This window comes from Marmota monax, unplaced genomic scaffold, assembly GCF_021218885.2.
Source record: "Marmota monax isolate L192 unplaced genomic scaffold, Marmota_monax_Labrador192_F-V1.1 WCK01_AAM20220418_F8-fsc00001, whole genome shotgun sequence".
Lineage (NCBI taxonomy): Eukaryota > Metazoa > Chordata > Mammalia > Rodentia > Sciuridae > Marmota > Marmota monax.
In genome coordinates this window covers 34,663,170-34,677,943 of record NW_026693777.1, presented here as the reverse complement: position 1 = coordinate 34,677,943, position 14,774 = coordinate 34,663,170, and the positions used below count along the sequence as shown (strand labels likewise).

Sequence of the window (14,774 nt, the reverse complement as noted above, 5' to 3'; positions counted from 1 at the left end):
ACTCACTCAAAATTGGCCTCCTTGATCCAACCTGACTCGATTTATCTATTGCCTGTCTAATTCTGGCTTCAATTCTAAGAAAGGAAAAATTCCTTAATAAAAAATTAGAAATATAGTATGTGCAGAAATTGGGTGTCTAGAGTTGATTAACCAAATCAGTTATCAGACATAGCATTTTTCCAAAATAAAGCTAATTTTTTTGTTCATATTTTGTTTGGAGTTATTTATTTGCTTTTTTCTTATATATTGACAAATTGTGGTTGTTTGGGATTATGGGTTAGAAAATAAGGTTATGATTCTTTTATTCAATGTGGAATGATTAAATCAAGCTAATTAACATGAGTACTATTGTAAATATTTAACATATTTTGTGATGAGAACATTCAGAATTCACTCTCATAATGATACTAAAATGTATGAAATCTAAGTATTAGCTATATTCACCAAGCTATGCAATAGATATCAAAAGAAAAATGTCTACCATTCCTCTGATCTGCCTGAGGCTGTGTGCTTTTTGGTTATCAACTCCTCATTTCTCCCACCCTACCACAAACTTAGTAACCATTATCAAATATTTTGGAATCTACATACAACTGGCAATAATTATTGTTTGTTTTTCTTTTTGGTTTTTTCAATTAGCATGGAACACTGGTCTGTGGCCAAGCTTAAGTACAGTAAAATGCCAAACTTAAGTGCAGTAAAAATACTTTAAAGGAAGAGGATAAGGAAGGAACTTAGAGGTACATATTCCATCAAATAAAAGATGTAACCCCAGAAAAGGCTCTGGAGGTGTTTTACCTAATTTTAGTTTTTTACTTGTCATTATAAGTGATTATTGTAAAGTTTCAGTAAACTTACTATTCAATTCACTTCATAAATTCAAGTCCAGGCTTATTAACCAAATTGACCAATGACTTATTTTTCTGCACTTAGTTTCGTCACATTTATTTCATTTTCTGCTTACATGGATAGAGCTATATCAAACTTAAAAGTATATAGAATCTTTTCTTTTCTTTTCTTTCTTTCTTTCTTTTGGTATCAGGGATTGAACCCAGGGGTGATTAATCACTGAGTCACAGTGATGAACCCAACCTATTTCCATCTTAAGATTGGGAGCCATCTCATCACAAAGTCATAAAAAGTTAATTTCTGTTTTACTATAAATTATTGCGATTTCTAAATTTCTTTGGAATTCTTGCCCATGCTCTGAACTCACCCATGCCTAGCTTTCCCTGACCAGATAACAACCCCGTCTGAAACCTCAGCTGTACCTCATAAATTCTGATGTTTGAATCTGAATTTACTCCCTAACTTGAAATATCATGCCATATAGATAATGAACCTACTATTTCCTTTGTATTATGCCTGTCAAAATTCTATTATCTGGAAATTCTCAAGACACCCACCTTTGCAACTTTTTTTGCTATAAAACTGTGTTCCTGGAAAGATGGGGTACTGATCTCTAGTCTGGGATTTCTGGTAAGATAGTTGCTGGCTGGCCTTTGTGTACACAAATACAAGCTTGCTTTAATTTGATTTAAAATTGGAGTCAGTGATCTTTTCTTTGAATGGGGAGCAACACTCAGCCCTTTTTATATTTTATTTTGCGAAGGGGTCTGGCTAAGTTGCTTCGGGCCTTGCTAAATTGCTGAGACTGGCTTTGAACTTGTGATCTCCCTGCCTCATCTTCTCGAGCTGCTGGGATTACAGATGTGCAGTTATAGGCATGAAGATTATCGTTGCACACACCTGTAATTCCAGTGGCTATGGAAGCTGAGGTCAGGGGATCACAAGTTCAAAGCCAGCCTTAGCAATTTAGCAAGGAACTGTTTCAAATAAAAATAATAACAATAATGAAAAAGGCTAATGATGTGGCTCAGAGATTAAATGCTTCCCCCAAAAGTATATTGAATCTCATTCTCAAGACCCATTTGTATCTTTCCATTTCTGAATTTGAAAATGCATTCACTAGAATTGTCCATTTTGATGTCTTTCCTTCCATACAGTACCTCAGCATCAATCTTACTTACTTTTGTTTATCAGTCTCCTTCATAGAGCTCTATCTTTTTTCGTACAATCTATTTCTCACTCCCCAATTCCAGTATAGACAGGCCCTTCTGCCTGGAATGCTCTTCTCCTCTTGGAGGAGGCATGGAGTGGTGCTGCAGAGGGTGTCAAACATGACAATGTAGTATATGACCAAGAGAATGAAGCAGACCAGGAAGGGAAGCAAAAATGTCTAATTCTGCAGCATTTTAAATGCCTGGGCTTATGCATCTCCTCTTCTGAGTTCACTATACTTAACACAGGTAACTCTGTTAGGTCATCTTCCACAGGGTAGGACCAGAAATATATCATTAACAGTTTATCTATTGCTTAGAAAACAGTGTGGTACATAGTAAATATTTAAAAGCAAAGAATTTCTAAATTGAATTGAATTTAAAAAAACAGTCATGTTTTTTGGTAGAACATGAAAGGGTAAAAGAGACATCATTTTAAATTTTAATTGATTGGATATTCTTAGAGAACTATTTGTGCAGTCAAGCAAATGTTTGAATTTTTTTAAATTTTTTTGCTTAGGGCTTTTCTAAATTGCTGAAGCTGGCTTTGAACTTCTGATTTTCTGCCTTAGCCTCCTGAGGCACTAGGATTACAGGTGTGTGCCTCAACAATGAGCAGTTGTTTAAAGTATTAATTTCTAAATAAGTTCATATGTTTTATAAGAATGGATAGTTATTTGAACCAGAGAGTAAAAAAAATTCACTAATTTCAATGCTGAACTTTACTAAATAACCTCCACAAAGTAAACATAGAGTGATAAAAATGTTTTTCAACTTTGCACAAGTTAAATAAACATGATTTTTAAAAACAGATGCCAAACACCATCTTCTGTGTTATATTGAAAGTGTTCTAGTTTTACATATTAATACATTGAAATGTCATACAATTTTAACATGGAGACATTATGTTTACATATTGCAAACATTTTAAGACAAGCAGGTACATGAAAAAATATATTCATATCTAGGCATTATGTCTTTATTATGAACATTTCAATATAAATCTTAAAGAAAATATCTTAAAAATTCCAGTAATTTGGAGGGAATGATATTAATAATATTTTATATTTTCATTTTAATTATTTGAACAAGTATACAATAATGAAAACATAAAAGTAGCAGAAGAAATACACAAAAATTAGAAATCACAAGCAATATTTACCTGTCCAGACAGAAAACTATGTTCTGACTGCACAATCTCTTAATGGCTCCTTTCATTTCCTGATTCCTGAGAGTATAAATAATTGGATTAAGAAAGGGGGTAATTAAAATGTAAAACACAGACAGAAACTTATCTACAGAATAACTATTGAATGGAAAAGAATAGATGAAGATATCGGGGCCAAAGGAGAGGATCACTACAGTGATGTGAGCAGAGAGTGTGGACACAGCCTTGGAGGAGGCCCTGGAGGAGTGCTGCCAGAGGGTGACGAACATGATGATGTAGGATATGACCAAGAGGATGAAGCAGACCAGGGACAGGAGCCCACTGTCCACAATCACCAGGAGCTCCAGGACATAGGTGTCAGTGCAGGCCAGCTTGATGACCAGAGGGAGGTCACAGAAGATGCTATCCACAACATTGGGACCACAGAAAGGTAAACCCACTAGGAAAACTATTTGGCTTGTGGTATGAATGAATCCAACCACCCATGACAGCACCATAAACCCAATGAGTATCCTGAGGTTCATGATGGTCTGGTAGTGCAAGGGCTTGCATATGGCCACATACCTGTCGATGGCCATAGCTATCAAGAGAGACATCTCACCACCCCCAAAGAAGTGCATAAAGTACATCTGGACCATGCAGCTCCACAATGAGATGGTTTTGCATTTTCTGAGTAAGTCTGCAATCACTTTGGGAGTTGCAACAGAGGAAAGACATAGGTCAAAAAATGATAGATTTGCCAGAAGGAAGTACATGGGTGAGTGAAGATGGTTATCAACTATCACAGAGATCACTATGAGGAGGTTCCCAAATAAATGGCTACATAGACAAGAAAGAAGATGGCAAGAAAAAGTAACTGAAGTTCTTGAGAAATGGAAAGTCCCAGCAGGATGAACTCAGAAATACTTGAATTTTTGTTTAGGATAGCCATTTATCAATTTTCATGTGTTTCTTAGATGTCATCTGGAAGGTGGAAAAAACATAAAAAATGATAAGGACTAACAAGACACAAAGACTTATCTTTATTTAAACATTTTATTTGATATTTAGGGAGCCAACCCTTTTGGTAAGGTGACTGCTTTGTAGGTGTTCCTTGGTATTTTGTAGTCTGAGTTATTTCACAGAGCAGAAAGTGAGTAGAAACTGTGGTGGATACTACTCCACATAGATTAAATTTGTCTATTTCCCTGGGGCCACAGAAAGGCAACTGCACTATCACAGCCAGGTGACTCATGGCATGCACAAAGCCAGTAGTCCAGGAAGAAACCACCAGCCCAGTGCACCTTTGCAGGCTCATAATGGTGGAGTAATGAAGTGGTTTGCAGATGGCCACATAGCGGTCATAGGCCATGGACACCAGAAGCACCATCTCACTTGCTGCAATGAAATGGGCAAAAAAGATTTGGCACATGCAACCTGCAAAGGAAATGGTTTTGTTCTCTCTGAGAAATTCTGTGATCATCTTAGGAGTGGTGTCTGAGGAAAGCCACATATCAACATGCCGCAGTCCGGCTGCAGCAAAATAACCTACCGGGGGGTGACGAGCAACTTGTGTACAATGATACAGCAGGAGTGGGAACCCTTTATTGTAGGACAGGAGGGGTATATATACATTACACACAGCTTATCTTAATTACATAAACTAGATACAGCAGTCAACCAATAAGGAATCTCCACACTTAATGGCTCGCTGGCGTTACTTCACAAACCACTCCCTCTGGCAAAATGCCAGGTGCCACCTTGACTTGTTTACAGACCTTAATATGAACAAAGGACAGGTTGGCCAAAAAGAAGTACATGGGGGAATGGAGATGAGGGTCAGTGATGATTAAGGTCACAATGACAATATTTCCAGATACAATGATCACGTAAAGCAGCAAAAATATCATGAAGAGTAAGACCTGCATACTCCATGAGTGGCCAAGTCCCAGAAGCACAAATTCTGACACTGTGGACTGATTTCCTCCATCCATTTTATTGAGTATGCCCTCTAAAATAACCTGGAGAAAGTAGATTAGCAGTTAGTGGGAGGAGAAAGGAGACTAAATGTTTAGAATTTGATATTCACATTGAAATTCTTCATATCTAACATTAAAAAGTACGATTGCGAGGAGAAATCTTGGTTAAATATGAATAGCATCATATCTCCAAAAGAATCTAATTGTGAACCTGACTTTCCTGCATGTTAGTTGGAATTTTTATCCAAATGATTTGCCTAGAAAGCTCTCTTACAAGAAAGGAGTGTGGAAAGCAGAGAAGCAAGGTGAAATGCTAAACAATGATTGTGGTTTCACCCGGTATTGTGGTTATGTACACAACTAATTGAAAAAAAAACCTGAGCCTGAAACTCAGAATCATCACATTTTATATAAAAAATATTAAATCATGCTGGGGAAGATAATGGAGAACTGATATTGCAATCCAGCACAAATGATTTGACATACTCTTACTGTTTCTATGTCCTATGTTTAATGATTTAATGTCCTGATAAAATGTCCTCTTAAAAGATGATAAAATTAAAATTTTACTTCTCTTTCTAAAACAAGTCTTGAGCCAACCTTCATGGGAGAAGCTGAATTGAGGGTCATATAATAAAACTTTGGCATATAATTTGGATGCAAAACTAGGCATAAAATTTAACAGCATTTAAAATCTATCAGAAGATAGAATGTATTTTGTAAGGTGAGTGGGTTAGGAAAAAAAATATGTTCACTATAGAGTCACATAGAAGTGAATGAAACAAAGTCGATGGGAACTCAAACTTAGATTCAAATATAATGAGCTCTGATGTTCCAGATATCTTAAGGTTATCAACAAAATACATTTGCCTTAAATTGTATCAGTGGATGCTAGAAAATCATAGGCTTTAAAACATTAATTTCTTGACCATCAGAAATACAAATCTCTCTCTCTCTCTTCTGTTTTTTTTTTCTCTCTCTCTCTTTATGTATCCATCTCTCTATATATGTATATATACATATATACATACATTTATATGTTTACATATACATATAATAGTTACAACATTTTTATTGCTTTCTACATAAATATATATACATATACGTATGCATGTATATGTGTGTATATATGTGTGTGTGCATATATATATATATATATATATATATATATATTTATAAATTGGGAATAAATTGCATTTGCTTACATATGTAAGTAAATTGCACCTTTGGAATGTTAGTACTGAATGAATGTAAAATTAAACCTTCAAGAATAAACACCAATATTGCTTAGCTCAATCTCTTAGCAAATGACAATAGTTCTCAAGCTGGACAATACTTCTCAAGCTCTTAGCAAATGACAATACTTCCCTCGGGGGAAATAACCCATTTTATGCTCAAGCTGGATGGTGGGACCAAAATATCCCTCCACCATGATTATTTCTTGGCATTGTTTTTCTCATCTTTTTCTAGCCTTTAAAATGTCACGTTTGGACCAAGGAGAGCAGGTGAGTAACAAAATCCATTACCTTAGTGTGACTAATTTTGCCTTAACTATTACTGAGGACTCAGAAGTACAGATTAAAAAGAGAAAAATTGCAAAATCAAACAAAAATTTGCTAGGGAAAAGGAGATATATGATAATAGTCTCATAAGTTGCAAATATACCTTATATTCTGTCATAGAGATTTACCAAATTTCTAAGGAAAATAAATCAATATTACAACTAATTGATTTATGCCCATTGCAAAATTTGAACAAATTGAACTTTTAACCAAAATTTAGTTTCTTTTTACAGAATATTTTCTTTTTTTTTTTAATTTTTTATTGTTGGTTGTTCAAAACATTACAAATTTCTTGACATATCATATTCCACACTTTGATTCAAATGGGTTATGAACTCCCACCTTCACCCCATACACAGATTGCAGAATCACATCAGTTACACATCCATTGATTTACATATTGCCATACTAGTGTCTGTTGTGCTCCGCTGCCTTTCCCATCCTCCACCATCCCCCCTCCCCACCTCTCCCCTCCCCTCCCCTCCTCTCACTCTACACCCTCCACTGTATAACCCTGAGGGTCTCCTTCCATTTCCATGCAATTTCCCTTCTCTCTCCCTTTCCCTCCCACCTCTCATCCCTGTTAAATGTTAATCTTCTTCTCATGCTCCTTGTCCCTACTCTGTTCTTAGTTACTCTCTTTATATCAAAGAAGACATTTGGCATTTGTTTTTTAGGGATTGGCTAGCTTCACTTAGCATAATCTGCTCTAATGCCATCCATTTTCCTGCAAATTCTATGATTTTGTCATTTTTTAATGCAGAGTAATACTCCATTGTGTATAAATGACACATGTTTTTTATCCATTCATCTATTGAAGGGCATCTAGGTTGGTTCCACAGTCTTGCTATTGTGAATTGTGCTGCTATGAACATTGATGTAGCAGTGTCCCTGTAGCATGCTCTTTTTAGGTCTTTAGGGAATAGACCGAGAAGGGGAATAGCTGGGTCAAATGGTGGCTCCATTCCCAGCTTTCCAATAAATCTCCATACTGCTTTCCAAATTGGCTGCACCAATTTGCAGTCCCACCAGCAATGTACAAGTGTACCCTTTTCCCCACATCCTCGCCAGCACTTGTTGTTGTTTGACTTCCTAATGGCTGCCAATCTTACTGGAGTGAGATGGTATCTTAGGGTGGTTTTGATTTGCATTTCTCTGACAGCTAGAGATGGTGAGCATTTTTTCATGTACTTGTTGATTGACTGTATGTTCTCCTCTGAGAAGTGTCTGTTCAGGTCCTTGGCCCATTTGTTGATTGGGTTGTTTGTTCTCTTATTGTCTAATTTTTTGAGTTCTTTGTATACTCTGGATATTAGGGCTCTATCTGAAGTGTAAGGAGTAAAGATTTATTCCCAGGGTGTAGGCTCCCTATTTACCTCTCTTATTGTTTCTTTTGCTGAGAAAGAACTTTTTAGTTTGAGTAAGTCCCATTTGTTGATTCTAGTTATTAACTTTTGTGCTATGGGTGTCCTATTGAGGAATTTGGAGCCCGACCGCAAAATATGTAGATCGTAGCCAACTTTTTCTTCTATCAGACGGCGTGTCTCTGATTTGATATCAAGCTCCTTGATCCATTTTGAATTCAATTTTGTGCATGGCTAGAGAAAGGGATTCAGTTTCATTTTGTTGCATATGGATTTCCAGTTTTCCCAGCACCATTTGTTGAAGATGCTATCCTTCCTCCATTGCATGCTTTTAGCCCCTTTATCAAATATAAGGTAGTTGTAGTTTTGTGGATTGGTTTCTGTGTCCTCCATTCTGTACCATTGGTCCACCCGCCTGTTTTGGTACCAGTACCATGCTGTTTTTGTTACTCTTGCTCTGTAGTATAGTTTGAAGTCTGGTATCGCTATAACGCCTGATTCACACTTCCTGCTTAGCATTGTTTTTGCTATTCTGGGTCTTTTATTTTTCCATATGAATTTCATGATTGCTTTCTCTATTTCTACAAGAAATGCCGTTGGGATTTTGATTGGCATTGCATTAAACCTATAAAGAACTTTTGGTAATATCGCCATTTTGATGATGTTAGTTCTGCCTATCAATGAACAGGGTATATTTTTCCATCTTCTAAGATCTTCTTCTATTTCTCTCTTTAGGGTTCTGTAGTTTTCATTGTATAAGTCTTTCACCTCTTTTGTTAGGTTGATTCCCAAGTATTTTATTTTCTTTTGAGGATATTGTGAATGGAGTGGTTTTCCTCATTTCCATTTCAGAGGATTTGTCGCTGATATACAGGAATGCCTTTCATTTATGTGTGTTGATTTTATATCCTGCCACTTTGCTGAATTCATTTATTAGCTCTAATAGTTTCTTTGTAGAGCCTTTTGGGTCTGCTAGGTATAGAATCATATCATCTGCAAATAGTGATAATTTAAGTTCTTCTTTTCCTATTTTTATGCCTTTAATTTCTTTCGTCTGTCTAATTGCTCTGGCCAGTGTTTCGAGAACTATGTTGAACAAAAGTGGAGAGAGAGGGCATCCCTGTCTTGCTCCAGATTTTAGAGGGAATGCCTTCTGTTTTTCTCCATTCAGAATGATGCTAGCCTGAGGCTTAGCATAAATTGCTTTTACAATATTGAGGTATGTTCCTGTTATCCCTAGTTTTTCTAGAGTTTTGAACATAAAGGGATGCTGTACTTTGTCGAATGCTTTTTCCGCATCTATCGAGATGATCATATGGTTCTTATTTTTAAGTCTGTTCATGTGGTGAATAACATTTATTGATTTCCGTATATTGAACCAGCCTTGCATCCCAGGGATGAATCCTACTTGATCATGGTGCACAATTTTTTTGATATGTTTTTGTATCCGATTCGCCAGAATTTTATTGAGGATTTTTGCATCTAGGTTGATTAGAGATATTGGTCTGTAGTTTTCTTTCTTTGAAGTGTCTTTGTCTGGTTTAGGTATCAGGGTGATGTTGGCCTCATAGAATGAATTTGGAAGTTCTCCCTCTTTTTCTATTTCCTGAAGTCGCTTGAAAAGTATTGGTATTAGTTCCTCTTTAAAGGTTTTGTAAAACTCTGCTGTATACCCATCTGGTCCTGGGCTTTTCTTGGTTGGTAGTCTTTTGATGGTTTCTTCTATTTCCTCAATTGATATTGGTCTGTTTAGGTTGTCTATATCTTCCTGACTCAATCTGGGCAGATCATATGACTTAAGAATTTTATCGATGCCTTCACTATCTTCTAATTTATTGGAGTAGAAGGATTCAAAATAATTTTTGATTATCTTCTGTATTTCTGAAGTGTCTGTTGTGATGTTGCCTTTTTCATCCCGTATGCTAGTAATTTGAGTTCTCTCTCTTCTTCTCTTTGCTAGAATGGCTAAGGGTCTGTCGATTTTGTTTATTTTTTCAAAGAACCAACTTTTAGTTTTGTCAATTTTTTCAATTGTTTCTTTTGTTTCGATTTCATTAATTTCAGCTCTGATTTTAATTATTTCTTTCCTTCTACTTCTTTTGCTGTTGTTTTGCTCTTCTTTTTCTAGGATTTTGAGATGAAGTATGAGATCATTTATTTGTTGGTTTTTTCTTTTTTTAAGGAATGAACTCCATGCAATGAATTTTCCTCTTAGAACTGCTTTCAATGTGTCCCATAGATTCCGATATGTTGTGTCTGTGTTTTCATTTATCTCTAAGAATTTTTAAATTTCCTCCTTGATGTCTTCTATAACCCATTGATCATTCAGTAACCTATTGTTCATTCTCCAAGTGATGTATGCTTTTTCCTTCCTTCTTTTATCGTTGATTTTCATTTTCATTCCATTATGATCAGATAAGATGCATGGTATTATCTCTACTCCTTTATATTGTCTAAGAGTTGCCCTGTGACATAATATGTGATCTATTTTTGAGAAGGATCCATGTGCTGCTGAGAAAAAAGTGTAACTGCTTGATGCTGGGTGGTATATTCTATATATGTCAATTAAGTCTAGGGTATTAATTGTGTTATTGAGTTCTATAGTTTCCTTATTCAACTTTTGTTTGGAAGATCTGTCCAGTGGCGAGAGAGGTGTGTTGAAGTCTCCCATGATTATTGTATGGTGGTCTATTAGACTCTTGAACTTGAGAAGAGTTTGTTTGATGAACATAGCTGCACCATTGTTTGGGGCATAAATATTTATGATTGTTATGTCTTGTTGGTGTATGGTTCCCTTAAGCAGTATGTAGTGTCCCTCTTTATCCCTTTTGATTAACTTTGGCTTGAAATCTATTTTATTTGATATGAGTATGGTCACTCCTGCTTGTTTCCAAAGTCCATATGAGTGATATGATTTTTCCCAACCTTTCACCTTCAGCCTATGTATGTCTTTTCCTATCAAATGCGTCTCCTGTAGGCAACATATTGTTGGGTCTTGTTTTGTGATCCATTCTACTAGCCTGTGTCTCTTAATTGGTGAGTTTAAGCCATTAACATTTAGGGTTATTATTGAGATATGGGTTGTTCTTCCAGCCATATTTGTTTATTTCTGTTACTAAACATGGTTTGTTTTCCTCTTTGATTATTTTCCCCCCCTTTACTGTCCTACCTCCCACTGTTGGTTTTCATTGTTATTTTCCATTTCCTCTTCCTGTAATGTTTTGGCGAGGATGTTTTGAAGAGATGGTTTTCTAGCTGTGAATTCTTTAAACTTTTGTTTATCGTGGAAGGTTTTAATTTCATCTTCCATCCTGAAGCTTAATTTCGCTGGATACACAATTCTTGGTTGGAACCCATTTTCTTTCAGTGTTTGAAATATGTTATTCCAGGATCTTCTAGCTTTCAGAGTCTGTGTTGAAAGATCAGCTGTTATCCTGATTGGCTTATCCCTAAATGTAATCTGCTTCCTTTCTCTTGTAGCTTTTAAAATTCTCTCCTTATTCTGTATGTTGGGCATCTTCATTATAATGTGTCTAGGTGTGGATCTCTTATGATTTTGCACATTCGGCATCCTGTAGGCTTCTAGAATTTGGGATTCTGTCTCATTCTTCAAGTCTGGGAAGTTTTCTCGTATTATTTCATTGAATAGACTGCTCATTCCTTTGGTTTGGAGCTCTGTACCTTCGTGTATCCCAATGACTCTTAAATTTGGTCTCTTAACGTTATCCCATATTTCTTGGATGTTCTTCTCATGGTTTCTTAACAGTCTTGCTGAGCTGTCTATGTTCTTTTCCAGTTGAAATACTTTGTCTTCATTGTCTGATATTCTATCTTCTAAGTGTTCTACTCTGCTGGTAGTATTCTGCATTGAGTTTTTAAGTTGGTTTATTGCTTCCTGCATTTCTAGGATTTCTGTTTGTTTGTTTTTTATAATCTCTATCTCCCTGTATAGTTGATCCTTTGCTTCCTGGATTTGTTTGCATAATTCATTGTCGAAGTGATCTTTCATTGTCTGATTTTGCTGTCTAATGTCTTCCTTGATACTCCAGATCATCTGAAGCATGTATATCCTGAATTCTTTATCTGACATTCCATCTGCTGCAGCTGTTACCTCTTCTAAAGTTGCGTTGACCTGCATTGCTTGTGGTCCTTTCTTTCCTTGTCTTTTCATACTGCTTGCATTTCTTTCCTGCAGGCGCGGGCGGCAGCTCTGCTCTCTCCTTATTCCAATTGGGGTGTCGTGACTACCATGCCGGCAGGTCACTGGGCCTGTTCTGGGTGCTGGCGGCGGCTCTGTTCTGCCCCTACTCCAATTGTGGTGACGAGTGTACCATGCCGGCAGGCCACCGGGCCTGATCCGCCGGTCAGTTGCAGGTTTGCCTACCCTGCAGGCGCGGGCGGCGGCTCTACTCTGCCCCTACTCCAAATGGAGTGATGTGTCTGTCATACCGGCAGGCCACTGGGCCTGTCCTGCTGGTCTGTCGCAGATCTGCCCACCTTTTGGGCACTGGTGGTGGCTCTGCTCTGCCCCTACTCCAATTGGGGTGTCGTGACTACCCCGCCGGCAGGTCGCTGGGCCTGTTCCTGGAACGGGCAGCGACTCTGCTCTGCCCCTACTCCAATTAGGGTGATGTGTGTACCATGCCAGCAGGATCCTGGGCCTGATCCGCCGGTCTGTCGCAGGTCTGCCTACCTTGCAGGCGCGGGCGGCGGCTCTGCCCTGCCCCTCCTACCACACCTGCGGACCGCTGGGCCTGATCTGCAGGTTGGTCACAGGTCTGCTCACCCTGCGGGCACGGGTGGTGATTCCGCTCAGCCCCCACTCCAATTGGGGTCACGTGACCACCACACCAGCAGGGCCTGATCCGGGCGTGGGCGAAGGATCTGCTCTGCCCCTACTCCAGTTTGGGTGACGTGTGTACCACGCTGGCAGGCCGCTGGGCCTGACCCGCCAGTCTGTCACAGGTCTGCTTACCTTGCAAATGCGGGTGGCAGCTCTGCCCTACCCCTCCTACCACGCCCGTGTACCACTGTGTCATGGGTCTGCCCACCTTGCGGGAGCGGGTGGCGGCTCCACTCCGCCCCCTCTCCAATTGGGGTCACGCGGTCACCGCGTCGGCGAGCCGCTGGGCCTGCTCTGGGCGCTGGCGGCGGCCCGTCTCCTCCCCTCTGGCTCGACGACAAATCGAGAGAGACTCGGGTGTCTGTGCCTCACCCCCCCTACCAGGAGACCAACTGTTTCTGTCACCGCTGGTATTGATGAAGTTCTCTCCTCCGCCGTTTTCTGATGACATCAGATCTCTGCCATGTTGGTATCCTATGCGAATGGCAGCATTTCATTCCCCTTGCCGGGCAACCAAAGCAACCGATGAGTCCTGACCGGCCCTCAGCAGGACCCGGACAGAGAAGCAGTTTCCGCGGGCTCCTAGCCCTGGGCCAGGGCAGTTCCGGGAGCCAGAACTCGGCCGCTCCTTGCTCTGTGTATGCTCTGATAAGACCAGGCTCCAAGAAGCAGCCTCCGCAGGCTCCCCAGCCCTGGGCCAGGGCGGTTCCGGGAGCCGAAACTCTGCCGCCCCGCACTTGGTGCTCGCTCCGATAAGAGCAGGCTCTAAGAAGCACCCAGGCATTGAGCCCCAGCAATCTGTCTGCAAGCCGCAGGAGAATGGCAGCCTGAAATTACCTGTTCTATGGCTGAATGAGCTGCGGTCAGTCGAAAACAGGGATGGTGACGTCAGCTTTCCAACATGGTGGCCGCCGGCCTCCTCTGTGGTCTGACCGGTGTGGAGAACCGAGATGGACCGCTTCCTTCCCCCATCTCGAACCCAGAATTCAGCCCTGAGTACGGTGCTTGCACGGCTGGCAGAAACTGCAGCGCTGTATCCCTGCATCGCTATCTCCTCGTTTCCCAGCGCACGCTGCAGACTCTAGCCGCGGGGCGATTTGCTGAATAAGCAGTGTTACCCTCCGTGCGACAAACCTCTAGCGTTTGAGTCCCCGTAGCCGATCCTTGTGCGATGGAAATCCTTCCTCCAGGTTCCGGAGCACCCCACTATTGCTGGAAATTCCTAACAAGATAGCCTTTAGCCATCCTGACTTGTCATACTCCCACACAGTGAAGCAGCACACGGGGGCAATGCACTCCCCTCGGTGCCATCTTCCTCTCCATTACAGAATATTTTCTGGGCTAAATTTTCAAAAGATATTTCTATACCCCCTGGAATAAATTACGTAGACAGTACTGTCACAAATACTACTGCAAATTTGTTTGAGATAGAAATTTACTAAAAGGTAACTATGTATATTCGAGAGAAACAACTGACCCATAAAAACTCATATAGCTACTTAAAAATAAATTTTGTAACTATTATTTTTGAAAATGTTGGTGAATAATTGCACACAACAGATTTATTGATTAATATTTGCATTTTGCATGCATATATAGGACTTAGATGATTTAATTAATTCTGTGATAACTACAGGTGAAATATGTAGTTATATTCTATAGTTCATAATCATACTCTTTATTCTTAGGCTGTTAGTTTAAACATATTTTGTAATAACCAGGTTTATAACATTTCTGTGTGTTTTCTTTTTTCTTTATGCTAAGAGCTATCATCATATACTATACATTCTTTGATAATAAAAATAATTTTATCCTCTTA

General features: G+C 39.2%; 1 protein-coding gene across 1 annotated transcript; it reads right to left on the bottom strand.

The window, feature by feature from the left end:
- Window positions 1-3,218: 3,218 nt before the first annotated feature.
- LOC124104032 (olfactory receptor 4K13-like) lies at window positions 3,219-5,201 on the bottom strand. The gene is made up of 3 exons (XM_046460706.1): window positions 4,999-5,201; window positions 4,483-4,727; window positions 3,219-3,709 (listed from the first exon to the last, which is right to left on the bottom strand). Exons 1-3 carry the CDS (start codon window positions 5,199-5,201, stop codon window positions 3,219-3,221), a joined length of 939 nt encoding a protein of 312 aa, XP_046316662.1.
- Window positions 5,202-14,774: the final 9,573 nt, after the last annotated feature.

Coding starts and splice junctions, on each gene's coding strand:
- LOC124104032 (XM_046460706.1), bottom strand. CDS start 5,201: ATGGATGGAGGAAATCAGTCCACAGTGTCAGAATTTGTGCTTCTGGGA. Junction 4,728..4,998: donor TTTTTGGCCAACCTGTCCTT/TGTTCATATTAA, acceptor CGGACTGCGGCA/TGTTGATATGTGGCTTTCCT. Junction 3,710..4,482: donor GCTGGTGGTTTCTTCCTGGA/CTACTGGCTTTG, acceptor TGCTGTCATGGG/TGGTTGGATTCATTCATACC.